Source organism: Electrophorus electricus, chromosome 3, assembly GCF_041902795.1.
Source record: "Electrophorus electricus isolate QZ-2024a chromosome 3, ASM4190279v1, whole genome shotgun sequence".
Taxonomy (NCBI): Eukaryota; Metazoa; Chordata; class Actinopteri; order Gymnotiformes; family Gymnotidae; genus Electrophorus; species Electrophorus electricus.
The window spans coordinates 10,322,501-10,347,811 of NC_137499.1; the positions used below are offsets into that span (position 1 = coordinate 10,322,501).

The window sequence follows — 25,311 nt, forward strand, 5'->3', positions numbered from 1 at the left end:
TCACAGAAATGGCAAAACACAGGAGGTTGTTTGGACACGTACAGGCTGCGACATTCATGAAGTGTAAGTTATTTTTTCTGTGCAGTTCTTAACACATGCAACAAGTAATGAACCAGGGTTAAACAGACTGTTTACTGCAGGGGAGCCATTTTTCTCCATCTTTCCCACAATTCCCTTTCTCTGATCCCTCAGTGTTTAGCTTTTCGTAGCAGTGTTTCTCTGAGCCCCCTGCCTCTGAGAGGGAGAAAAAACAAAGTGGGGGTGGGGGGGGTTGGGGGGCGAGCAAGAGAGCGAGAGAGAGGGAGAGAGCAAGAGAGAGAGAGCAAGAGAGAGAGAGAATTACATAGTGTGAAATTGGCTTGGTCAGTGAAATGATTTGACATTTTTGTCCATGATAGGGTTAGGATCAGGGTTAGCTTGTCCATGCTAACGTAGCTCACTTGGACCCCAGATGTACTTGCACTGGCTGTCCCTTGTTTTGCATTCACCACCATAGCAACGGCCCTGCAACAACAAAGGCAGTGAGAAGAGGCAGATGCAGTGAAAAGCTGGAAGTACTTGTGCCACTAACTCCAAAGAGAAACAGCACCTGTGCCACTATGTACTATGAGAAATAACACACATGCTACTAAGTCCTGAGAAACAGCACATGCCAAAAACTCCTATGAGAAACTCTGATAAATGAACCTCACCTGGTTAAGTTGACAGGGGTAGCTGTCCTGCTTGTGTAGGTTAGGAGGACACTGTGGGACAAAAGACAACTTCAGTTCAATTCATTATACAGCTTGGAGGAGACAATTATGAAAAAGTGAATTTGAGATTTATGGGGTGTGAGTGTTTTGTAAGTGTGTGTGTGTGTGTGTGTGTGTGTGTGTGAGTAAAAGAGAGAGAGAGAGAGAGAGAGCAAGCGAGAGAAAGAGAGAGAGAGAGAGAGAGAGAGAGAGAGAGAGAGAGAGAGAGAGAGAGAGAGAGAGAGAGAGAGAGCATGTGTGTGAATTTGTTACTTTGTGTGTGTGAATGTGTGTCTTTGTGTGTAAGAGACTGTGTGTAAGAATGACGACCTGGCCTGAGTCTCCTGAACAAGTCTCTGAAATATCACAGTCGTTGACAGCATAACGGCAACTGTACCCTCGCGCTAAGAACTGAGGACCAGATATAGTGAGTCAGAGACCGAGCTAGCCAATCCCTTTAAATAATACATTACTCTACAACAGCATGAATCACAAGGCATGATCACTTACAGACAAACCCATAGGAGCAGGGGGAGGGTCAAGGGAGGGGTGGAGACGGCATGGGGAGGAATGGGGGAAGTGGAGGGGGGGGTGTGTCGAGGATCGGAGGAGGAGGAGTGGGTGGAGGTGCTCTCACCAGGCAGGTGCTGTTACAGCATGGGCCATCACTACAGTGGGCTCCATTAGACAGAGAGCACTTCTTACAGCAGTCTTTATAGCACTCCTAAGATAGCAAAACACACACTCTTGAGAGTGTACACACACACACAAACACACACTAACACAACCTGCCATGATTAACATTTTATTACATTTTGCTTGTGATGGCATGCAGTATGGGAGTGTGTCTTTGTTATGGCATATGACTGCTCTAAATTAAGTATTCTACTGGTGGTACATGGTGTTAATGGAGATGAAAATAGTGTCACATAGTGTTAATGATAATTATCTTAATAGTGTCACATGTTATTAATGATAATTATGTTAATAGTGTCATGTGGTGTTAATGGTATTTATCATAATAGTGTCATATGTTATCAATGATAATTATGTTAGTGTCACATGGTGTTAATGGTATTTAGCATAATAGTGTCAGATGTTATTAATGATAATTATATTTATAGTGTCACATGGTGTTAATGGTATTTATCATAATAGTGTCACATGGTGTTAATGGTAATTATGTTAAGTGTCACATGGTGTTAATGGTATTTATCATAATAGTGTCACATGGTGTTAACGGTAATTATGTTACTAGTGTCACATGGTGTTAATGGTAATTATGTTAATAGTGTCACATGGTGTTAATGGTAATAATGTTAATAGCGTCACATGCTGTTAATGGTAATTATGTTAATAGTGGCCACTCACCATCCTTGCTCCACAGTCACACTCCTCCCCAACCTCTACATATCCATTGCCACATTCTGTAGCCTCGAAGAGCTGATCACACACACCCACACACACACACACACACACATACACACACACACACACACACACAAAACCCTTACGGCGTCAAGTGCCCTTGTAGGTACTTTGTGTTGGAGTGTTGGAGATAAATAATATTATTTGAGCTACAGCAATTGCAAAATGTGTGCCATGAACTTCTGGATAACCTTGTTGGGTCTGTTGAAGAGACAGGAAGCACCTCCCCTGAGCAGGAAGTTCTTATAGTCAGCGATGCTGCATCTGGAGAACCTGCGGGGATGCTGCACTCTGCACAAGTCAGCATGGAAGTGCAGGCTTAGAACACCCATGATAACATATGGGACAGGTCCAAAGAACATCAAATACGCAACTACTGTGTGCGTGTGTGTCCATGCAAATGTGTGTGCATGTTGTGTGTGTGTAGCCACTGTACCCCGTATCTTCCATTATGCACCCGACCCATGAATCCATACAGCCACACTCCTCTGGGCAAAAGAGCAATAAACACAAATTAATTGGATTCACTGAACATGCCAATGGCCACAACTAACTCTAACCCTAACCCCTAACCCTAACTCTAATCCTCTAGCCCTAACTCAAACCTCCTAACCATAAACCCCTAACCCCATAACCCTAACCCCATAACCCTAACACTAACCCTAACTCTAATCCTCTAGCCCTAACTCAAACCCCCTAACCCTAAACCCCTAACCCCATAACCCTAACCCCATAACCCTTACACTAACCCTAACTCTAATCCTCTAGCCCTAACTCAAACCCCCTAACCCTAAACCCCTAACCCCATAACCCTAACCCCATAACCCTAACACTAACCCTAACTCTAATCCTCTAGCCCTAACTCAAACCCCCTAACCCTAAACTCCTAACCCCATAACCCTAACCCCAACCCCATAACCCTAACCCCATAACCCTAACACTGACCCTAACTCTAATCCTCTAGCCCTAACCCTAAACCCCTAACCCTAGCCTTAGCCCTAACTCCATAACCCTAAATCTAATCCTCTAGCCCTAATCATATCTTATGAAAGAAAGCACATTGTGACAGTCTCAGACATACTCCTCCTGCTAACTGGATCCCAGTGGATGCCCAGATTCTGTGCCAAGCTCTGGGAGAGAGAGGCAGCCATCGTCCATGTGCTGCCAAACTAAAAGAGATAGAATACAGAGAGACAGAAACATAGAGAATATAGAGAAAGAGAAAGAGAGAAGGAGAGAGAGAGACACACACAGAGAGAGAGAGAGAGAGGGTAGCAGTATTATACATTGTCTTATTCCTGCAAGTGTGTTACTAGAGGTCATTTTAAAGTGAAAATGACAAACTTCTAAACCTCTCTATGGTGTTAAAAGAGTTTTAGCCTCACCTCATTCACGCCGACTCCGCGCGGGATGGAGCACACTCCCCCAATATAGGCCACATTGCTCCTCCCATAGTGAAACGTAATGTTCCTGTGAGGACAACACCATCCTTATCTGAAGCTTCAAGAAACGCTCTCTCAGACTGTTCACTCCACATTTGCCCAAACCCTGTCTGACCCACGCTCGTCCCTGCAGCAGACTCACGTGAAGAGGTGAACGGCATCGGCACTGACACGGATGTTCTGCTGACGGTACTTGGAGAAATCTCGTAGCATGTCAAGAGGCTTCACGTTCAGGGGAATTCTGTCACGGTCCGTCCAAATCTCCACAGCAACCAGCACTACACGCGTGTTCAGCTGCTCTTTGAAGATCTGAGAGACATCATATTGCATAATAAAAATAAAAATGCCAAACATCTAAAACTAGATTTTTTTGTTGTTGTTTTATTATTCATGTTTGTTTGTTTCACATTCAAATAAACTAGTATTCTGCAATATGGCAACAATAATGCATACTTACTGCATCTACTAGGTTAACCACTGATTTGGCAAAGTTCCTGGTATGCTTTTTGCTTTTATGTCTCTTAAACTGAAAATAGAAAAGATATTGCAAAATATTTGATACGTCTAAGATTAAAATATGGTAGATTAATAAATTGTTTGTTTTATCGTGCCCCCTAGTGGACAACAGTTATAATACAGAACCTGGGAAGAAGGCGTATGCACTAAAACATGGGTTGTTAAGTCATGGCAGCACGCTTTCCCTGCCCCCAACAAAAATGTTCAATCTCATTATTACCCAACCCAGCATGAATCAAGAGTGATAAAACAGTGAAAAGTGAACACTAGTACTACTAGGACAGACTCAAGAATCAAGACTCACGTACCGTGTTGTAATCACTGACTATCATGATTTCCAGATATTTCATTTCATCAAATACCTTCTGTGGCATCTAAAAGAGACACCTGACTGTGACTTCACAGCACAAACCACACAGTTAAAATCCAAAAAGAATATGTGTTGCCACGCAATATGTGTGCCATCATTCAGGGATGTTGCCATAGAAACGGACAGGCGGCAGTCAGGGGCCTCACCGTTGCGCGTTTCCTGCGACGCCTCAACCACGGCATATCGGCGAAAGTCTGCTCTTCCTCCTCCTGCTTCTCAGCAGCTGAAAGAGAGAGAAGGAGATCTGTAACCATGGAAACCAGGACAAGACTCATGCAACCCATTAGGTGTCTTAGAAGACGGTGTGGTGTACGCCTACCCGGACCAGCGAGGTCATGACCCATATGAAGAGATAACATCCGCTTCAAGGTGTGGGGTCGCGACTCTGTTTCCTGCAAGGTAAAAGTTCAGAATCTGTAGACCTAAATTCACATTTACTGTTTGTACTTTGGCAGTATTTTTTGTACATAAAAGACAAATGCACACATAGTTTACCGAGTAGTTAGTCTGGTTCAGTGGCTCAATGAGGTAAACAAAGGTGCCGTCATTGAACATTCCACTGCAAGAAGAGAACAGCAAAGGCAAGATGTGAAAGGTAAAAAAACAGGCTCAGTCATTTCATCTGCTCATGACAAAGCCTTTGCTTGCTGTCAGGGGCTGGATAGTGCATGTTTGCCCTCTCTCTGTGACACGTGGTCACACAGTGCCACGATGACATTCAAAGCCTCTCATGCACTGCACCTGCCATCTGGTCACTCAGTGTGTCTCCAAAAGTATGCACTTACACAAACACAGGCACAGGTCCCCACACACACTCACACACAAACACATACACACAGAAACAAACGCAGGCACAGGCCAACACACGCACACAAAAAGACTGAGAGTGCATCTTACTGAAGCCCATTGCATGTTGACAGAGCCACTTGAGAAGTTTCCTTCCCCCTCACTTGGCCATGGTAGTAACAATGTTCTCCTCCCTAAACACACACACACACTTACACACACTTACACACACTTACACACACTTATAAAACACCATTGTGGGTTGGGGTGGGGGCATAAGTGTGCAACTTACCTTTGAAAATACTTGTTTGTCTTTCTCATAGTGGATCTCCACATAATCTGAAGACAGCAAATCACTATAAAATAAAACAATTATCGGGGTAATATACAAAGACATGAAACATTAAATACTATAACCAGCTGCTCTTCAAAATACCTAAAACTTCACAAGAGAAACCTGATCAAAGTGTAAGTGCTGCCCACACTACTGCAGATGGTGAGTCGATGTATTTCAGTGCTCACATTTGAGTAAAAAAAAAAAAAATCAGACATTGCAGTGAGTCACTCCTGTTATAAGCACACAAACACACACCTACTGACCCAAAATCTTCTGAGCAATAGAAATAGATCCTGTGCTGGGACCATGAGCACTGCTCTTTCTGATCTCCACGGTTTGGTCACCTAAGTGTGCACTTGGAGAACTCACTGCACAGAAAATGTTGCTCTAACAACAGCTAAGTTTAGGGTTAGGTCTAGGGCTACATTTAGGCTTAGGCTTAAACACAGTGCTTCAGATGTAGAGTGCACAGGACTCCTGTTCGGCATGACGCCGACGTCCTGTGCCTCCCACAGCCTTGACTCTGATGAGCATTCTGAATCTCTCAAAATGCACTCCCCCGGCCCTCACTCCACATGCTTGTGTAGACACACATGCAGAAATAAAAATACACACAAACAAAATAAACACACAGGAAAATACACACACAAATACACACACATCCCACACAATACATACACACACACAAACAAACACAAATCCCACACATACTCAACTGAACAGAAACAAACACACACAAATCTCCTACTTGTTTAGTGTTAGATCCAGAGTGAAAGTGGATCCGAAGGCGTCCAGCTGGAAGCTTGTCTGGGCCAAGTGAACAGGCTATGGGAGTCCAGCAGAAAAACAGGGATATTCTGAAGCTTTTATTAAACTGCACTGTATGTGTAAAGGTTTTGGCATGAAAAACACAGCAAAAACTTAATGTACATTTATATATATTAAAAAAAATGATAGTATCTCAAAATAATCACCCAATTACACAATCCCAACACTGTTATTAGTCAACATAATAGTTTTTCTTTGGAAGCAGAAAACTCAGTTTACACAGCAGTGCTGCTGTGCTGGAACGCTGCATTAGCAGTGAGTGTGCACTGCAAGCAAACCCCAACACTCATCCCTAGAGGAGGAAAATGCTAATTTTGCGAAAAAGGATGTTGGAGTCAGGGGAGGAGTGTCAGAGGGGTGCTTAGCAGACCATAGTCACCTCTGAGAGTTGCTCACAGTGATGTACACAATGCACCAAACTCAGCAAATGCCAAGGCTGGAGGGGGGTGGGGGTGGGATGTTGCAGTTTTGCCTCATTCTTATAAAGTGCTCATCCAGCATTCCAGTTCACACACACACACACACACACACACACACACACACACACACACACACACACACACAAACAAGTCTATCTTACCTGGCCTCCACTGGCTTGGTTGCGCGCCCGAGTAGCCAAGCCATGATATGCGCTCTCGGACTCCTCGTTTAAATAGTAGATGAGGCGCGATGGATACGTGATTGTGACATGCCGCGCGCCCAAGCGTTTCGTGGTGTTTTTGTGGTCCGGAGTTACTGTCACATCTTGCCGCGACCCCTCGGATTTGTGCTCCCTGGTATCTTCATGCTCCGCGGCGGGGGAAACTGCATGACACGAGGCAGCACGACACGGCGTCAATTATACATGAACGTGCCTACCGACCCAAGCTCGGGACCCTGGACTGCGCGCACAGGAACTGCGCTAGTTTCCTGTAATGCGGACAACACCGTAAACTTCTGAGAAATAAATTACTTAGATCCAAAAAAAAATCACCATTTTTAAAATACGTATGAGGTTCACAATATGATTAATGGGGAGGGGTTCCTCACGGACAGAAGCTTCTTCAGTGAAAATAATCTTCAACTTTTGTATCTTAGTTAAAGGGATTGCCGAATACAGTACATAATACACATACGTTTATTCCACGAGTGCATAACCTCATTTAAGATAATCAAAGGAGGATGCAGTTCGCGTCAGTAGGTGCAGGGACTCTGCTTGGCCGTGTATTAAACCCATTCCATTTACATATCAGCGCTGTACAGGGGCCTGTAGAAGACACATCCTTCATTTAGACTGCGTGATATAAACGCATATCAACTGAACAAAGTAACGGAGGCTTGTCAGTCAAGAAACGCGTTTCCCTTGGTTTTCAAATAATCTGCATGCGATCGTTACGTTAAAGGTAACATTCTACCGCGAGGTACTTATAATCAAGTATACATACGCAAGTAGACATGGCCTTCACTGTCATGTTAGATGCGGACAGGTGAACAGCATACATACCAGCCAATGCTGAAGAAAATGAAGGTAGCAATGCAACTAAGATGCCAGCAAGCAGACTCAGATGGAATATCAGACGCATGATTCATATTTGAAGGCTAAAAAATGAAGTTAGCGCTTCAGACTACAGCGGACATCCCGAGCCATTGTTGCGGACGCAATGTAAATATCGAATTCTAGGTGTATCCCGCGGGAAGAGAAGGAAGTCCAGCATGTATCATTGGCGATGTAAGGATGGGTAGCGCAGATGACAGGCGGCGGGTGGGAGCACGGTAAACGGCGGAGGGATGGCTGGACGGCAGGCGGTGGCCAAGCGTCACATAATTCTGGGAAGCCACTGCGACTGCGCACTGCAGCCAGCTTTCCTCTGGACTCTGCTGCGCAAACACACCATGAACACTATTTTCGCACTCGATCCTAACATACGCAGCCAGGAGACTTGCTTGTGCGGTTTAACATTTTAATAAGGTGTTACCGGAAAACCTTTGGTCTCTTCTCCGTTTACACATTCAAATTTATATTAAAACGTTTTCTGGTTATTGTAATAGTAGTGGTAATAGTAATTTTATTTCGGTCCTTGTTTATAATTTTCCAAAGTAAAGACACTAAAAAATATAAATAAATAATATATATATATATATATATATATATATATATATATATATATATATATAACTTTTAAATAAGATTATAGCACCAATTGTTGCAATATAATAAGTTTCAAGGAACTAAACCTAAAACCTCTAACGTTCAAGGTGTCCATGACCGCAGGGTATCATTAAAGCGGTTCTTTTTTTGAGAAAGGCGCAAAGGGTAAACCGTGAAGATAAACACCATCCCTGTTGGATAGAAACAAATCCGAACAATGGAGGCTAATCTTAGTATAACGGTCTTGTGGGACCAGCGGAGCGTATAACTGTCTACATATAGAGAAAAAAACAAAACAGTATCGGAAACTCAAGAGACAGAAAACACGAAATTATTTGCAAAATACACAATTTAAAAAGGACATCTATCCATATTAACATAAATACCTGGTAGAACTCATAAGTAAATTTATGGGAGGGAGAATCACGACTCAAAGCTATTTAGCTGTAAATAATAAACTTTAAATAATAAACTTTAATGTACAGTGATTATTCAAGCACTTGACAAAAATATTCATTAAAAACTTAAAAAATATCCCCTTAACCATTTTAAAAAATGCATATGACAAACAAGAAAAACAGACAAAAAATGACTTCCGCCTAGAAATCCAATTGTGCAAAAAAATGTAACAGCATTCAATAGACAAAGACCACATTTTGCTCTTTGCTTTTACAGCTCCTGTTAGACATATAAAAGAGACTAGGATAAAATGCTGGTTTTTCTGTACATCATGGTCATTCTCCAGCAGACTTTATCAGCTCTAAACCTGCTTTAGTTCTGGGTCCCTCCAGGTGCTTCACAGCCAGTTTAGCAGATCGAGGTGAAGCTCTGGTTGGAGTGCGGTTCCGGGTGGACACTCTACTACCTGCAGCTCCACGGCTGCTGAGCCTCTGCTGGAGAAGACTGTTAGGCTTTGCTCTTGAACTGGTCCTGGCTGACTTCCGCTTGGACCGGTAGCCAGGTGATGACGGCTTCTTTGGTGGAGTCAGGGGTTTCTCCACGACTCCCTGTCGACGCAGGCGACGGCTGACTGGTAGTTGGTCAATGTGTGCCTCTCCACGATCCTGTTCCCGATCGCAGCCTGCCACCCTGAGGTTGCTGTCTGCAAGGGGTGGGGCAGATGCTCTGGAGGAGCTATCTGTGTGGGAGACAGTGGGCATCAGCTGCCCTAGAAGGAAGCGACTACTACTAGAGATGGAAGAGTGGCTAAACAAGGCCTTTCTGCTGCTGGACATGGATGAACTAGGCTCTGATGGTCCTCCATTGTCCAGGCAGGAACCAGAGGTAGAAGCACAAAGATCTGCCATGCTACCCTCACTCCCGCCCTTTCTAGAGCTTCGGGGTGACCGTCTCTGTGTTGAACCATGGTGTTCCTTGTTGATGTCTGGACTTAGGCTACGAAATAACTGCCGGACATGAGAAAGACATTTGGTAGTGGGGGTTGAAGGCATCCCTTTAGGTGGAGTTTTAAGGATTCTGTTGGTCAGGGGGTCATAATATTTGAGAGGCGTCTTCTTGTACTTGTATTTAAGGGCATATTCCTCATCACCTGACTTCCGTTTTCTGCCTATTCTTTTAATCGGAGTGGGCTTAAAGGTACCTTGCCCTGCATCTGGGGAAGAAAGAACATAAACCACTGTTCTGGGCTGCACAGGAGTCATAATCCTGCAGTAAGATGCAGGAAGCTTGAGCGCACACAGCCTTGTCTTCATGTCTGGGGTTTGCTCAAGGTTCGGGTCTCTCTGAGGCTCACTGCTACTCTGCATGGCACCAGTGTCAGGTACTGTTCTCCTGCGCACCACGGGGCAGCTCAGGGGTGCCGTTTGCGTCCCGTGACTCACCTTAACCACCTGGCAGCGTGACGCCATCCGATATATCCGTTGTCTGGTCTTCCTGAACACAAGTGAGTGGTTGGGATCTTCCTCATTGTGCTCCATAAGAGGCAGAACATCTTTACACTCTACATCATCTACCTTCTCTTGGTTCTTGCACTTTTTCCCTTTCCTGCAGTGCTTCCCAAACTTAGCCAGGGACTCGCTGTCAAAATAGCAAAGAAAGCGCCCCTGTCGGAACTCTCTCACCATGCCCTCCACCTTCAGGTCATCCTCAAACATTACCTGCGCCCACGTCTTTCCGATGAAAGACTGTGGTATGTGAGGAAGGTCTGGTATGATATCCTCAACTGTGTTCTCTTTGGCCTTTACAGCTTTTGCCTCCATGATTTCTGGCACAGTGTTCAGGGCTGCAGTCAGCTGGTTTTCGTACTCTTGGTCCTCAAGGTTTACATGCACATCTGTGAGGCATGCTAGATATTTGTCCTCAGTTGTGATTTTCTCCAACGCTACCTGCATTGTAGTGTCCCATTCCTCACTGTCCTTAGACTCACCTATTGACTGCAAGCTGATGTGGAAGCTGCCCTCATCCTCCTGTCTCTTGGGATCATCCTGTCTCTTGGGTATGGGACTGTGGCCATAGCAGTGCCGCACAATAACATCTTCAATCACCTCTTGTATCTGGTCCGACTGCTCACTGGTCATCTGCTTCCTGTGTGGCTCCTTCCAGGGTGATGTTGCTGTGGTCCATGCCCTTGGCTGCAGTGGCTCAGACAAGGCTTCTGAGGTCATGTACGTTGTGTCAGGTGAAGCAGGAGAACCTGGGTTGGAATCACTGCTTTCTCTGTGCCGGTTGGTTTTCCTGTGTGCTTTCCTGTGCTGAAGCTGTGGAGACTCATGTCTTTGATGAGGAGTCTTTGAGCTGCTGGGGTGTGCAGAAGGTTGGATTTGACAATGATCTGCTTTAGTTGTATGTGGTAATTGCGTTGTATGTGGTTTACATGGTGTAGACTTGCCACTAGTCCTGTGCAAGAAGCCCAGTGTGGGGAAATTTTGTTCTGGAGGAGGGTGCTCCACTCTTACTTTCCCTGTGTCAAAAGCAGTTTGTGCACTCGTAGCTGCTCCTCTGCCCATTCGCACAGCCGGGGAAGGAGCTTGCTGCTGACTCCTACTCCAGGAGATAACAGTGGCTTCAGGTTGTGCTGTTTGGCAGGATTCGTCATCAGAGCTTGGCATCTCTTCTCGCGTTCCAACAGAGACCCCACCATCGTCTGATCCACAGTAAATCTCTGACAGCTCTTCCCTTGGGACCGGCAGGGTGCTCAAGCAAGGCAAGTCAGCATGGGTAGGCCTATAGGTACATGAACAGATGAAACTGAAATATCAGCTGTGTTGGAAATCAGCAAACAAAACTGAACTTGTCAACTACTCATGACATAAACTAATAATTAGGAAAAGGGCAAAATAAAAAACACTGGGCCTTTTTAACTACAAAGTATATGGCGCACTGTGTGTCAGTGTAGCGATGAGGATGGTGTTGGAGAACATCCTGGAGGAATCGCTCCATCAGGCTCCCACATGACACATGTGCCCTTGTTCGTCGTAGCGCCTCCCTGTGTCTGGTGCTTAGGATGTGCTAACGAAAAAGGGGAAGGAGGGCAAAACATCAATTTTACCAAATTACATCACAGAAAACTACTGTTAAAGAAGAACAACAGACAAACAGGCTAATAATTTGTTGTATCCATCATTCCATCTCCATGTCTTTAAAAATGGTGCATACACCAAAATCAGACGAAAACAAGCATTTTAAAAATTACAACCAAAAACTAAAGACTAGAAAATTAGAAAGTAATATCCACACCAAGGTCCTGGCATATTTTATTCAGCATCTTTTCGCTTAATGCAGAACATAGTATACAGAAAACATGATTGCAACTGTATATATGCTAATGCCATGTCTAATTTCAGATTTATTGCAATATATGATGAGTTTTATATACACAAACAAGCCATGCATTAAGGTGACCAAATACGCATATGCAATATGAAATACAAATTTCGGCATGAACGTGAGCAATTTTATGCTACAGCAATACAGGACAAACAGTCCAGTTTATGTACTAGAAAGGGCATATACATAATGAAGTAATGTACTTGCTCTACGCTGTTATAGAGGATCTGACAGCAGCCGCAGAAGCCCTGTCGCTGGGACGTGTTTGAGGGACCAGCAACTGGCTGTTCCTCCCTGCTGGACCTATATCAAGAAAACATACAATTCTCATTTTTTCAAAACATTAACAGGAGCCACTAAGCAAAAACATAGCTTCTATATGGACAACACATTCTATCACTATATAAAACAATCATGTGAATAATGAAATATAAACAAACCAAAACTTCACATTTCCCAGTGTATGACTCTTTGTTACATATAATGCTGGAGAGCAAAACATTCTGAAAGATGACAAGATTACAGAAAAAGGAAAATATGAGGTGTATATAATAGATTAGCCGAGCACTAATCATGAAGCAAATATGTTTCCTTAATTAATGGTTTGCTTTGCTCATCATATTGCTGTAACTCACCTGTTAGGGTTAGTAACCCTGTTATCCATGTCAGTTTGCATCCTGTCTGCATCTACATGAAATACTCAGAAATAAACCATTTGGACGTAGCATCTTCAACATCAATGTCTATAAGGAAAAGGGTTTTCAGAGCAAGATCCAAGAGATTGATGTAACAAATGTATTTTTATATACACACACACACAACCATATGAATGTATATGTATTGTCATACATACACATACAGCCATATAAATATATATATGTATTTTCATACATACTTTCAGCAATGGGAGTGGGTCCCTCCTCCAGAGGCATAGTAGAGTCTGAAAACAGCAACACGTTTGCGCCACGAGCAATTAGATTTCGATAAGTCTGTGCTTATGACGAACAAAATTACTGCAAATGTACTCACCTGCCAGGGGGAGCGGAGCTGCGCTTACAGGGCTGGCGATTCATATCACCGCACAGACGGACAGACACGAGGTATCCTAGATCTTAAAAGTCTTATCTTAAACAAAGACGATTTTTGCAATCCTAACACGAAGTATAAAATGTCTTACTTTAAGGACTACTGGTACCCAACATTTAAAAAAAAAAAAATTCTCGTATTTTTGCAGAATTAACTGCGTCACTAATGAGATTTTTTACTAAAGTGTGTGAATATTTACCGCGTGTTAGTTCTTCACTCCAGTGCTCGAGCGCGTGGGCTTTAGTTTATCGACCTAGCGCGCTTAATTTACCGGACTAGCGCGAGAAAGCCAGTTAGCTAACCCAGCCAGACAACTTCGGTAATTCGGCCTGCATTCATATTTCAAGTCTCCCATATTGATTAGCTAAACAAATAGCCTTAACAAATAGCGTTAGACAAACCCCCTCTCAGCTGTTGGATACGAATAAAAAGTTGGTAGTATTCTGACCCCGACACAGCTGAATTAACACAAACATAAATGTTGACTAGCTACGTTAGCTCTCTAGCTAACCTAGCTGGCTGAACTCGCGTCTAGTAATATTTAGCGTGACAGGCCAAGTGACTTATTTGAAGTTAACGCGCGACCGCAAAACCCATTGGCTCAACAATACACAAGCATGTTAATGTGAAAATCAACATTACTCTAGCTCTTCACCCGATTGAAAACGTTAGTCCATTCAGACCTCATCGGCACCCGTATCTCGCGCGGCTCTTCCCGTTATGACGTAGGAAGAGCGCGGGAACCCGCCCTTTTGGATAAAGGGCTCATGATGGGTTCAGCGTGCAAGACCCGGCACATTCAGCAGGTTAGGTTCCTTTATTATTCTTGTATTGTGAGAAGTTACCCTTACTGTGAAAATGAAGACTCCATCTTATTTTAAGTGCTACTTTATTTTATAATGCTGTCCACTGAAGTGTCAAATCTTGTTGAAGGCAGCCACATCCATGGACTGCACATAGTCCTCAAAGGCAGTGATCAGCTCCTCCAGCTGATCTGTTCCCACCTTGTCATCTTCTACTACACATGCAATCTGCAGCTTCTTGATACCATAACCAACAGGAACCAATTTGGCTGGGGGGGGGAAGAAATGGCATTTATTAGAAAGTGAATGAACTGAACACTTGCAACATCAGTTTCTACAGACTAAGAGCATCATCCATTTAAATGCAGTTTTATACTTGAGCACCATGTCAAAATAAAAGCAAAATGGTTAGCATTAGTAACTTACACTGGCCCCACACCAGACCATCCATCTGAATGCTTCGGACGCACTGCTCTAGCTTGGTCATATCCGTTTCATCATCCCACGGTTTGACATCCAGAAGGATCGAGGACTTGGCGATGAGGGCTGGTTCTGCAAGAGGGTTAAAAGGTCAGACAAAAGCAGAAACATTAGTCTTCAGTAATCTCACTTATTAAATAAAATGGTGTGAACATGAAGGGTAGAAACATACTTTTTGACTTCTTTGCATTGTAGGCTGCTAGTCTCTCCTCCTTAATCCTCTTGGTTTCCTCATCCTATGAAAGTGAGGGGAAAAGGCAAAAATCAGAAGCTCATACAGAGAAATGAAACCCAACACACGTTACGTAGTCTGGTGATCAGGGATGAAAGGTCCATCATAACATCAGTCGAAAGATGGTGAGAGAATCATCATGCTTCCAGAGCAACTGCTAGCATTGGCATCCTCAAAGGGCATCATACAGACCTCCTCCTCCTCATCAGAGCCAAACAAGTCAATGTCATCATCCTCTTCCTCATCTTTGACTGCAGGGACTCCTACAGTTGTGTCCTCCATGCCAGCAGGCCCATACTGCCCCAGAGGCTTCTTCACCCCTGGGAGGCTGCAGTGTTCAGAGGGGAGTGTGTTAGTTTTACACACATATACACACACATGCACATAACTCATTCATCTCCCAGGTATGTCAGTGTTTAAAAGAATTGTGCATCATCCACTCAGGCGAAAGATGGTGATTCAACTCATCATATGTTGGGGAATCTGAAGGTCTCACATGCAGATGTTAATGGTTACCTAGCCTTCTCCTTCTGGTAAGACTTGATGTGGTTGTACCAACGAAGAGCATGGCACAGGTCAGCAGAGGGTGCACCAGACAGGGCATCAAACACAACAATGTCAGCCTGAGATGGCACATACCTGCGAGAACATAAAGTGCAAATACACATGCTTATGGTTCTTCCAAGCTCTAGTAAAAGCTAGTCGTCTAGACAAAGCTGTGGGTCGATTAACCCACGTCAACTATGGAACTCTCTAAAAATGCCAGTGTTCAGGCATTCAGTGTTCCTCCAAGAGCAGCTCAATCTCTTACCTATCCAGATATATTAACAAGTTAAGAACCCTAGATGAAATCTTTCATAGAAAAGGACGTGTTTAAGCTGCTTTTAGAACTCATCCAGGTATGAACGTACGTAAAAACACAAGTGACAATGACCAGCAAGTGACTAAAGTAGCATACCCAAGCATTTACAAGATATTTACGGGATCTGTGTTGTAGTTAGGCAAGCAAGAGAGCTAACAGTTAGCTATCAGAAGCTAACGCATGCAACCAAACGCAAAGCAGCTAGCTTGATAACCTACCTAGTATCCCAAATACAAACATTTTAACGTACCCCTCGATATAGCTTTTATCTGCCAAAAAGTCATTAAGGACTTTAAGCCCAGCAGGAGTTTTCAGGTCACCGAAGCCCATTTCTGAGATTAGACGTCGTGTACCGTTAGTGTTTGAGGGCGGAAGAGGCCGATAGAGCCGCCCGTAAAGGCCTTTATACGGCGGGACCACGACCCCTCCTCCAAACTGCAACTAAAACTAACCGATTAAAAACAATGACCAATGTGGCACTGAAATAATGTATTTATTTATTTAACGCATTTAACACCACTTGTATTTCGCTCGTTCCCATTAAATGGGCACATGGGGTGGTGAATTGAAAAGCTAAAATAAAATCACGAGCGAACGTAGGTTTGGAAAATTAACAAAATTTTTGACTACGTGAATTCTATTTAAACGTATTTACGCGAATAAATGGGGGAACAGGTAACTAACACATTACTAGCTGTTAAATTATATTTTTATACCATAAAGAGTTCGCGGAAAACGGAAGTGACGTTCTGTATTAAGGCCATAGGTCAAGACTGTAGCGTTAAATATTTATTGTTACACTAATATTTAGTGTTAGTGTAGCATTACCACAGTGAAACTACAGTAATGGCCGTATCCACTACAGTCAATACTTCTAATTATTGTTATCTTTTTAGTGTTATCTTTTACGTGTCGAAGTGAATCGGTCATTTCCGTCATGTCGTCGGAAGCACACGAAGAGCTGAATGCGCTGGTGCCGTCGGTTTAACCCCAGTGGTCTGGGCTAGGAGGCCAAACAGCGTCAAGGTAAGATGTAAGATTGAGTTTCTGGCATTACTGGCTCACAGCTGTTTTATGTTTGTAGTTACTATCTCACTTGAAAACTGCACGAATCATTAAAATATACGCAAAGTGGAATATAGAGAAACGCTGTATCTGTCCTTGGCTTGACCAGCGGTTAGCTTATTAGCTAGCTAACGCTAGATAATGTACACAGTAGCACAGAAAGACGTCAACACAATAGTACTTAGTCTTATGCAAATCTCTGTAGATGGTTTATTTTATTGGTTACCTATCCAGAATACCTTTTATTATAAACTATGTAGCTAGTAACATTAGACATAGACATGAACTCGTCGCAGTTTCTAGCTTCGATGCCATCTAATGTATAAATGTATAGTTTGTTAACATATTAGCTAGCCAGCTAACTGCCATAATAACTTGTCCTATACTAGCTACATTTAAATCGTTGTTAATTTGAATGGTCTGTGTATAGCTGTTCACCTTACAGTTCCTTTTATAACACGGTCATCCAATGATTCTAGACAATGTATTCATTCAAACAACAGCTATCTGATTACTTAGGAATAGATGTGACATGTACTGATATTGCCGTCCTTTCTTATTTGACAGTGTCATGTTGCGTTTACCCGCAGTCGGACGGGCCTTAGCTGGGGCGTCCCGCTCTAAAGTGTCCCTTGCCACCTCCAGCAATGGTAAACCTATTCACATCCCGCATTTTTAGCGGACACTGTCATAGCAGTTCCTGTTGTCACTGTATGCAGAAATTATACACACATTCCAGACAGGCAGCAGTTGTTTGTAGTCTCCAGAATACATACCATTATTGTGAAGGAAGAATTGCATTTTAATTTAGTTGGAGAATCTCATTGTCTTTGTCAATTAAGACAATAACTGTTTTTTGTTGTTGTTGTTGATTTACAGTAAGGACATCTGTCCGGGCCTTGAGTAATATGGTAGAGGTGTTTGTAGATGGCAAGCCTGTGATGGTTGAGCCAGGCACTACTGTACTGCAGGTGATGACTGAATGATCCCTGTACTTATTTTAAACATGAAACACTTGAACACTGAATAGGCTCCTACAAATAAACGCTCACAGCTGCTAACTCTGGTTTTACACAGGCTTGTGAGAAAGTTGGGGTGCAGATACCTCGTTTCTGCTATCACGAACGCCTGTCTGTGGCAGGAAACTGTCGCATGTGTTTGGTAGAGATTGAGCGAGCGCCAAAGGTAACTTGTTCCCCAAAGGAGCCTTATGTAACATTTCCAGTTGTGAGCCATGTTTGCTGAGCTTTTGCACTCATTTGTTTCCCTTTCAAGACATGACTGCAGATATGTGCATGCACCTGTTGCATAGTTTTAAATATAAACGTTACCATTTGGGATGTTCATGTTGAAATAGCAGCACTTATTTCCAGAAGGCTGTATTTTGGCAAGTTGGTGCATTTTAATGTACAGGGACTCTGGAACCTGTGTGCATTTACAATTTTATCAATATATTTCTTACATACCGTGCCCTTATTGCGCATCAAGATGATCAGCACCACAAAATATGGAAGAAAATTGTAGCTGGAACCCTGATGAAAGAAAATTGGCAAGATGTGCATAAAAAACAACAAAAGCAGAAAAATCAGTTCATATGTTTACAAGCACCCTAACTCGAGCTGCCTTTTGAAACATACCTCTGTTGTTTACCGGTAGCCTGTGGCGGCGTGTGCTATGCCTGTCATGAAAGGGTGGAATATTCTCACCAACTCTGAGAAGACGAGGAAGGCCAGGTATGCCAAATACTAGTTCATCTGTAACCCTTCAGCCCATGACAGGGGTTTGATTAGTGTACTGTCTTTTTCTTTTGGTAGGGAGGGAGTCATGGAGTTCCTTCTTGCCAATCACCCTCTTGACTGTCCAATCTGTGACCAGGGAGGAGAGTGTGACTTGCAGGTAGGAAGACTTTACAGGCTGCCACTGTCTTGGGGGTGTGGTCTTGGTTCATTTAGGCCCATCCCACTTTAACGATCTAGCAAACCTTTAAATATGCCTTATTAGTAGACTTTATTAGCTCACTCTACCAAAGGGGGGAAAAACCCAAAACACCCCAAACTGCTGTGTGATTGTAGGACCAGTCGTTAATGTTTGGCTCGGACAGAAGTCGGTTCACCGAAGGGAAGAGGGCGGTGGAGGACAAGAACATTGGCCCTCTCATCAAAACGATCATGACACGTTGCATTCAGTGCACACGTTGTGTCCGGTGAGAGAGCCCAGGGTTCCTTTTGATGGCTGTCACATTCAGTTTATTATGTGTTTACATAGTCATGTTGTTTTGTTTCAAGAATAAACAGGATCATTAGTCAGGTACTTGCTTTCTCCCATGTCCTAGATTACTTTTAATAATGAGCAAAAAGGAAAAATATAAGAAATGTGTATATAAACCTGAAAGGACTAGGACAGGCCCCTGTAGGTGTTTGATTATTATATTGTGTGTTCCAGCTTTGCTAGTGAGATTGCTGGGGTGCAGGATCTTGGCACCACAGGCCGTGGGAACAGCATGCAGATTGGCACTTACGTAGAGAAAATGTTCATGTCAGAGCTGTCGGGGAACGTGATTGATGTGTGTCCTGTGGGAGCACTGACATCCAAACCCTATGCTTTCACAGCCCGACCTTGGGAGACCAGGTAAGACCATGTGCTTGAATTAGCTTTTCAAAGAACAGCTTTATACAAGAGTATCCAGATTGTGATGGCTAACTCAGTAAGCCATGTGAGAGACCCAGGACCCTGGACATTTAGACTGTGCATGTACATTCTGGTAATAGGAAAACAGAATCTGTTGACGTGCTTGATGCAGTGGGATCTAATATAGTGGTGAGCACAAGAGGTGGGGAGGTAATGAGGGTTCTGCCTCGCCTCAATGAAGACGTCAATGAGGAGTGGATCTCCGACAAGACCAGGTGAGCTGGCAGCATGTCATGCTTATAAAATACTGCCTCATCTTTCACTCACATTTAATTCTGTAAGGACATCTGACCAGATGTTGAACTCTGAGTTTCGTGTTTTATGTAATGGCTCCAAAGACACCTTTGAAGTAGGTCCTATAAATTTATCACAACCCTATCCCTCTAAATTTACTGCTGGTCTCACGCTAACTCTCTGCTCTCACTCTTGCTCTTTCTTGCTCAGGTTTGCCTATGATGGGCTGAAGCGTCAGCGCCTCACCCAGCCCATGATGAAGGACGCCACTGGGCAGCTCGTGCCCACATTCTGGGAAGATGTCCTCACACATGTAGCTGGCGTGGTAAACGTGTTTCAACACCATGAGAAATATGTCTATGAAAACGTCTATTCAACTTTGTCATAATTAAGCATGAACACCTAGTACAAAAGTTACATAATTTCGTAGGTGTGTTGCATTAAATTATGCCCCAGGTAGTATAATATGTAAGAAAAGTGTTTGTGTGTGTGTGTGTGACTTGGTTTTCAGCTCCAGAGTGTCCAGGGGTCTGAGGTAGCAGCCATTGTCGGTGGGATGGCCGATGCGGAATCTCTGGTCGCCCTGAAGGACTTGTTGAACAAACTGGACAGTGAGTTGCTCTGCACAGAGGAGAGCTTCCCTGTGGCTGGTGCTGGGTGAGTTCTCTGATGCAGCAGCTATCTAAAACTGTTCTGGGATCAGTACCCCCTAGTCCTGTCCTGAGATACTCTCTGAAAATAAGCCCAGCTCTGCTTTTCGAGCATGACTGAAAGTCTAGGGACAATAGATGGCATCAGATACTCTTTTCTCTCCCTATCTTCACCCCCCTTCCTTCTACCCTTTCTAAAACTCTCCAGAACCGACCTACGCTCCAATTACCTGCTGAACACTCGTATTGCCGGCATCGAGGAATGTGACCTGCTGCTTCTGATCGGAACAAACCCCCGCTACGAGGCCCCACTTTTCAATGCACGCATCCGCAAGAGGTGGGTGTCTGTCAGCATAGTACCTGATACTTTAACTCATGATAATTTAACTCATCCTCATTTTCTGTTTGTAGTTGGCTACATAATGAGTTACAGGTTTCTTTGGTTGGTCATAAAGTGGATCTTAGCTACTCATACAACCACCTCGGCGATTCCACTCGAGTGCTTCAGGAAATTGCTGCTGGAACTCACCCTTACTGCCAGGTGATCTACATCTGTACCTCACATGTAGCACCCCTCCATCATAGCAGCCTCCACCTGATACCCCCCACAAACTGATCATATTATCTGAACTGTACCATCAGGACTAATTAAGCTACTTGTTTATCTACTAACATTCAGTACTGTAGCATACAAATACATTCCTTGTTAATCATGTTAACCATGGTTGACTAAGTCTGCAGTAGATACAGATGCCCTGTTCCCCTTCTGCCAGGTACTGGCCCAGGCCAAGCGGCCGGTGGTGGTGGTGGGAAGCTCGTGTCTGCAGAGGGCAGACAGTGGCGCCATCTTCAGTGTCGTGTCCATGATCGCTAAGAATGCCCGTATCACCAGCGGGGTGCAGGATGGGTGGAAAGTCCTGAATGTGTTACACAGGTGTGTCCAGCTCCCTGTTCTAACAAACACACTAAGTCATGTGGCCTGTGCTGAGCTCTGATGTGTTAAGGAGATGCTCAGATGTTGGTGGATAGATTATGTTTAATCTGTAAAATCTTAGGGCATTAACAGTTAAATTACTCCTCAGCCAGTCTGGTTTCACTACATTTGCTTTACAGTTAACTGGGTCAATTGTAAAGTAGCTAAACACTGAGTCTTTGTCGGTTGGAACACCTGTGTTGGGCAGTGGTAGTTCAGTGGTTAAGGTACTTGACTTGTAATTGGAAGATTGTGGGTTCAAGCCCCACCACTGCCAAGTTGCCACTGTTGGGCCCTTGAGCAAGGCCCTTAACCCTCAATTGCTCAAGTTGTACTCAGCCATAATTGTAAGTTGCTTTGGATAAAAAGTGTCAGGTAAATGCAACTTGGTTTAAATTTAGTCTAGAAATTGAAGAAATGTAACATTTTAAATTGTAAAAATAACCGTAAATTGTAGTTGGTTGATCTAGTGTGGTGTTTGGAAATGAGCGGTAAGATCTCTCCCTGCCTTGTCTGTGGGTGTTTGTCTTTTTACAGAGTGGCCAGTCAGGTAGCTGCTTTAGACCTTGGTTATAAACCTGGAATAGAAGCAATCAGGAAGAATCCTCCCAAAGTGCTGTTTCTGTTGGGAGCTGATGCAGGCTGCATTACCAGAACAGACCTGCCCAAAAACTGCTTCATAATCTACCAGGGTTAGTCTCCCTCTCACACAGACATAGATTACATCACCAAGATGGGCCTGCTCAAATAAACCTGGGTCAGTATCGCACAATCCTTGATATAGTAATACATAATACACTTTTACACATACTCTTATACCCAACTTGATATTACCTGTATCAAGTGCACCATAACCATTCTGGGTGCATGTTTTAGATGAATTGAGTAAAAACACTGATGGTAATGGAATGTTGCTCCCATGAAGGTCACCACGGTGATGTAGGAGCACCCATGGCTGACATCATCCTGCCAGGTGCAGCGTACACAGAGAAGAATGCCACATATGTGAACACGGAGGGACGGGCCCAACAAACGAGGGTTGCGGTCACCCCACCTGGCTCAGCGCGTGAGGACTGGGAGATCCTCCGGGCTATCTCTGAGGTACGTGCACATGCACATGTAATACGCACAGCTGCAAAATGTCTGTCCAGTGACTTCCAGACTACCAATGTAGCTTTTAGATCTCATGTATAATTACAGTCTTGGGGGCTGTTTATCATTTGAGGCCACTTTTACAGTTTGTACTGTTTGTGTGATGCGTGCCAGGTGGCTGGAGCACCTCTGCCCTATGACACATTAGAAGAGGTCAGGAAGAGACTGGCGGAAGTGGCCCCTAACCTGATACATTATGATGATGTAGAGGAGGCCAACTTCTTCCAGCAGGCCCATGAGCTCTCTAAGGTTGGTCTCGCTCTTTTTCTTCTATGCCTCTTCTCCTCTTGGTCTCAGATTTGGTCAAATATTTTTTCTTCTCCCAGGCTGTCAGCCAGTCACTGCTTGCAGACCCACTCATTCCCCCTCAGCTCTCCGTAAAAGACTTCTACATGACCGGTAAGGAACCTAACACTAACCCTAATCCTAATGTGACATTATCCCTAACCCTTGTGTATAATAATTTGTTATACACACACACACATGCACGCACGCATGCGCGCACACACCCTGGCCGATATACCACCACTGCGATATACCTAAGCAAATAGGTAAGTGCCTCCCATTGGATAATTACTGCATGGGTGATTGTTTCAGCTGGCAACAAGTTATTTAACCCTAACTGATGCAGTGAGTAGCTTCTCATTTGTTAAATAATCATGTCCAAAGGCACATCCTGTGGTTGTGGAAAAGATATTAATTTCAGAAGGGTCAAATTATTGGCATGCATCAAGCAGAGAATGCTAAAACTACTAAAATTGGGTTAAGAACTGTCCAACGCATTATTAAAAAGTGGAAGGACAGTGGGGAAACATCATCTTCGAGGAAGGAATGTGGTCGGGAACAGCGATCACTTAAACGTGGTGAAATCAAATCGTAGGAAAACAACAGTACAACTCGGGGATATGTTTAATAGTGAAAGTAAGAGCATTTCCACATGTACAATGCAAAAGGAACTCAAAGGACTGGAACTAAACAAGACCCACTGGTCAGTGAGGCTAACCAGCAAAAACGGCTTCAATTTGCTAGGGAGCATAAAGATTGGACTCTGGAGCAATGGAAGAAGGTCATGTGGTCTGATGAGTCCAGATTTAGCCTGTTTCAGAGTGATGGGCACATCAGGGTAAGAAGATGGGTGCATCACTTCAGCCACCTATCATGCCTAGTGCCTACCGTACAAGCCTGTGGGGGCAGTGCCATGATCTGGGGTTGTTGGTCAGGTCTAGGTTCAGCAATGTTATGTGGCCAAAGAATGAGGTCAGCTGACTACCTGAATATGACCAGGTTATTCCATCAATGGATTTTTTGTTCCCTGATGGCACAGGCATATTCCAAGATGACAATGCCAGGATTAATCGGGCTCAAATTATGAAAGAGTGGTTCAGGAAGAATGAGACATCATTTTCACACATGGATTGGCCACCAGAGTCCAGACCTGAACCCCATTGAGAATCTTTGGGATGTGCTGGAGGGGGGGAGGAATTAATGCAACTATGGACAGAAATAAATGTGACATAGCAGAAGCTTGTGGAAATGATGCCACAGTGAATAATCAAAGCTAATGGCGGTCCAACGAAACATTACTATGTGAGACCTTTTTCTTTGGAGGGAGGGAGAGAGAGAGCTTACCTCACCTCTATGAACTCATGCTTGTGTACAGGGGCAATGGGTCTACTTATACCAAACATTACTAAATATAGCTGCAAATATAGCTAACATTACTAACCATATTTAATGTTAAGACAGGTCAGGCTCAGTTGTTTCTGAAATAAATGGGCCAGAATTTGCCAGCCCCCTTTCTACCGCTTTCATTTCTGAAATCCTGATTATGGTTTCATTTTAACCAGGTCTGAATTCTAACTTTTTTCTAGTCAATAACAGAAATTATATGACAGATTAATTTGCAGGAGGATCAAACAACTTTTGTTTGTGAGGCAGGGGGTGGTCTGGGAATCAGAATACTAGGAAACAGAACTCCTCATGGAAAATAAATTACAGAGATAATAGTCTGATATTATTTATCACTATTATATCTCTCTATAGTTAACTGTATAACAGGGTATATTAACTAGAAACCAAAATCAATTGTTTTCTGAGGCTTTTGGAGGGTACCAGCTAGTCAGGTCCACCAATACACACGCACACTATACACACTACACGCCAACTCTACTGTACAGACTCACTCACTTACTACTCGCACTTTATTACCCGCTGCCTGGCACCTCTGCGTGTGCATGCGTCAGTTAATAACAATGACTTATTATTGTTGTTGTCATCTGCCTGACTGTGCAGTGTTTTGTTATAAGCCTCTGAAAGATGCTCTTTAATCTGTATTCCAGACTCCATCAGCAGAGCCTCCCAGACGATGGCCAAGTGTGTGAAAGCTGTGACCGAAGGTGCAGGGGCAGTAGAGGAGCCGGCTATCTGCTAACTTGCACCCTTACCTGCTCACTGTAGCTTGCTCCTGACACACACACACATATGTGTGTGTGTGTGTGTGTGTGTGTGTGTGCCTGTGTAAAGCAAGGTTTCTGTGTTACTTGCTCATTTCTGTAATTAGTCCTAAAAGGTTTGTTTCTCAGTAAACCATCTTAAAAGTTATGGTTTGGTTTATTTAAATACACCAATAAGAAGCTTGGAAAGATTTAATTCACACACTGAGATCAAAGCAGGACTGCATTGTTATTGAAAGCTCATATGATGAATAAAACTTTATTATACCTAATTGTTCCAT

At 43.6% G+C, this 25,311-nt stretch overlaps 4 protein-coding genes across 11 annotated transcripts in view; 1 reads left to right on the top strand and 3 right to left on the bottom strand.

The window, feature by feature from the left end:
- The window catches only part of adam23a (ADAM metallopeptidase domain 23a), a 15,121-nt gene extending 6,879 nt beyond the window's left edge, over positions 1-8,242 (bottom strand). For all 4 annotated transcript variants that reach the window (XR_003410278.3, XM_027004715.3, XM_081710190.1 and 1 more), the window contains exons 1-21: positions 7,922-8,242; positions 7,019-7,242; positions 6,359-6,435; positions 5,566-5,629; positions 5,385-5,467; positions 4,983-5,046; positions 4,807-4,879; positions 4,634-4,710; positions 4,426-4,491; positions 4,059-4,127; positions 3,744-3,910; positions 3,545-3,629; positions 3,241-3,328; positions 2,596-2,647; positions 2,351-2,450; positions 2,103-2,174; positions 1,369-1,455; positions 1,062-1,142; positions 693-743; positions 441-504; positions 129-234 (exon numbers count right to left, since the gene is read on the bottom strand). Coding sequence is in view for 3 of the 4 variants with exons in the window: in XM_027004715.3 (XP_026860516.2) it covers positions 129-234; positions 441-504; positions 693-743; positions 1,062-1,142; positions 1,369-1,455; positions 2,103-2,174; positions 2,351-2,450; positions 2,596-2,647; positions 3,241-3,328; positions 3,545-3,629; positions 3,744-3,910; positions 4,059-4,127; positions 4,426-4,491; positions 4,634-4,710; positions 4,807-4,879; positions 4,983-5,046; positions 5,385-5,467; positions 5,566-5,629; positions 6,359-6,435; positions 7,019-7,242; positions 7,922-8,000 (1,829 nt within the window). In the remaining variant the exon portion in view is untranslated. The remainder of the gene's footprint in view (positions 1-128; positions 235-440; positions 505-692; positions 744-1,061; positions 1,143-1,368; positions 1,456-2,102; positions 2,175-2,350; positions 2,451-2,595; positions 2,648-3,240; positions 3,329-3,544; positions 3,630-3,743; positions 3,911-4,058; positions 4,128-4,425; positions 4,492-4,633; positions 4,711-4,806; positions 4,880-4,982; positions 5,047-5,384; positions 5,468-5,565; positions 5,630-6,358; positions 6,436-7,018; positions 7,243-7,921) is intronic.
- Positions 8,243-9,011: 769 nt separating this feature from the next.
- On the bottom strand, positions 9,012-14,182 carry zdbf2 (zinc finger, DBF-type containing 2). 5 transcript variants are annotated; one of them, XM_081710198.1, is made up of 7 exons: positions 13,382-14,182; positions 13,248-13,292; positions 12,988-13,039; positions 12,793-12,855; positions 12,556-12,655; positions 11,907-12,034; positions 9,012-11,749 (listed from the first exon to the last, which is right to left on the bottom strand). In XM_081710198.1, the coding sequence occupies exons 2-7, from the start codon at positions 13,282-13,284 to the stop codon at positions 9,301-9,303; spliced, it is 2,829 nt and encodes a 942-aa protein (XP_081566324.1). In that variant the 5' UTR covers positions 13,285-13,292; positions 13,382-14,182; the 3' UTR covers positions 9,012-9,300. The 5 variants fall into 5 exon arrangements, with proteins under 5 accessions (XP_081566324.1, XP_081566325.1, XP_026860486.2 ...); XM_081710199.1 differs by having other exon boundaries at positions 12,988-13,095; positions 13,382-14,179; XM_027004685.3 differs by lacking the exon at positions 12,793-12,855 and having other exon boundaries at positions 13,382-14,176.
- A 128-nt stretch (positions 14,183-14,310) lies between these two features.
- eef1b2 (eukaryotic translation elongation factor 1 beta 2) lies at positions 14,311-16,222 on the bottom strand. The gene is made up of 6 exons (XM_027004689.3): positions 16,066-16,222; positions 15,470-15,592; positions 15,146-15,281; positions 14,894-14,957; positions 14,668-14,793; positions 14,311-14,510 (listed from the first exon to the last, which is right to left on the bottom strand). Exons 1-6 carry the CDS (start codon positions 16,143-16,145, stop codon positions 14,356-14,358), a joined length of 684 nt encoding a protein of 227 aa, XP_026860490.2. The 5' UTR covers positions 16,146-16,222; the 3' UTR covers positions 14,311-14,355.
- Positions 16,223-16,607: 385 nt separating this feature from the next.
- ndufs1 (NADH:ubiquinone oxidoreductase core subunit S1) lies at positions 16,608-25,302 on the top strand. The gene is made up of 19 exons (XM_027004688.3): positions 16,608-16,841; positions 17,448-17,530; positions 17,760-17,851; positions 17,958-18,065; positions 18,537-18,613; positions 18,695-18,776; positions 18,953-19,083; positions 19,323-19,508; positions 19,649-19,783; positions 20,013-20,127; positions 20,314-20,459; positions 20,661-20,789; positions 20,864-20,993; positions 21,226-21,386; positions 21,963-22,117; positions 22,351-22,526; positions 22,692-22,826; positions 22,904-22,976; positions 24,917-25,302. The coding sequence occupies exons 2-19, from the start codon at positions 17,452-17,454 to the stop codon at positions 25,006-25,008; spliced, it is 2,202 nt and encodes a 733-aa protein (XP_026860489.3). The 5' UTR covers positions 16,608-16,841; positions 17,448-17,451; the 3' UTR covers positions 25,009-25,302.
- Positions 25,303-25,311: the final 9 nt, after the last annotated feature.

Coding starts and splice junctions, on each gene's coding strand:
- zdbf2 (XM_081710198.1), bottom strand. CDS start 13,284: ATGCCTCTGGAGGAGGGACCCACTCCCATTGCTGAAA. Junction 12,656..12,792: donor CTGGGAAATGTGAAGTTTTG/GTTTGTTTATAT, acceptor TTCTTGATATAG/GTCCAGCAGGGAGGAACAGC. Junction 11,750..11,906: donor CATCGCTACACTGACACACA/GTGCGCCATATA, acceptor ATGTACCTATAG/GCCTACCCATGCTGACTTGC.
- eef1b2 (XM_027004689.3), bottom strand. CDS start 16,145: ATGGGCTTCGGTGACCTGAAAACTCCTGCTGGGCTTAAAGTCCTTAAT. Junction 15,282..15,469: donor TACCAGAAGGAGAAGGCTAG/GTAACCATTAAC, acceptor TGAACACTGCAG/CCTCCCAGGGGTGAAGAAGC. Junction 14,511..14,667: donor TGGTCTGGTGTGGGGCCAGT/GTAAGTTACTAA, acceptor TCCCCCCCCCAG/CCAAATTGGTTCCTGTTGGT.
- ndufs1 (XM_027004688.3), top strand. CDS start 17,452: ATGTTGCGTTTACCCGCAGTCGGACGGGCCTTAGCTGGGGCGTCCCGC. Junction 19,084..19,322: donor CAGTGCACACGTTGTGTCCG/GTGAGAGAGCCC, acceptor TGTGTGTTCCAG/CTTTGCTAGTGAGATTGCTG. Junction 19,509..19,648: donor GCCCGACCTTGGGAGACCAG/GTAAGACCATGT, acceptor TTCTGGTAATAG/GAAAACAGAATCTGTTGACG.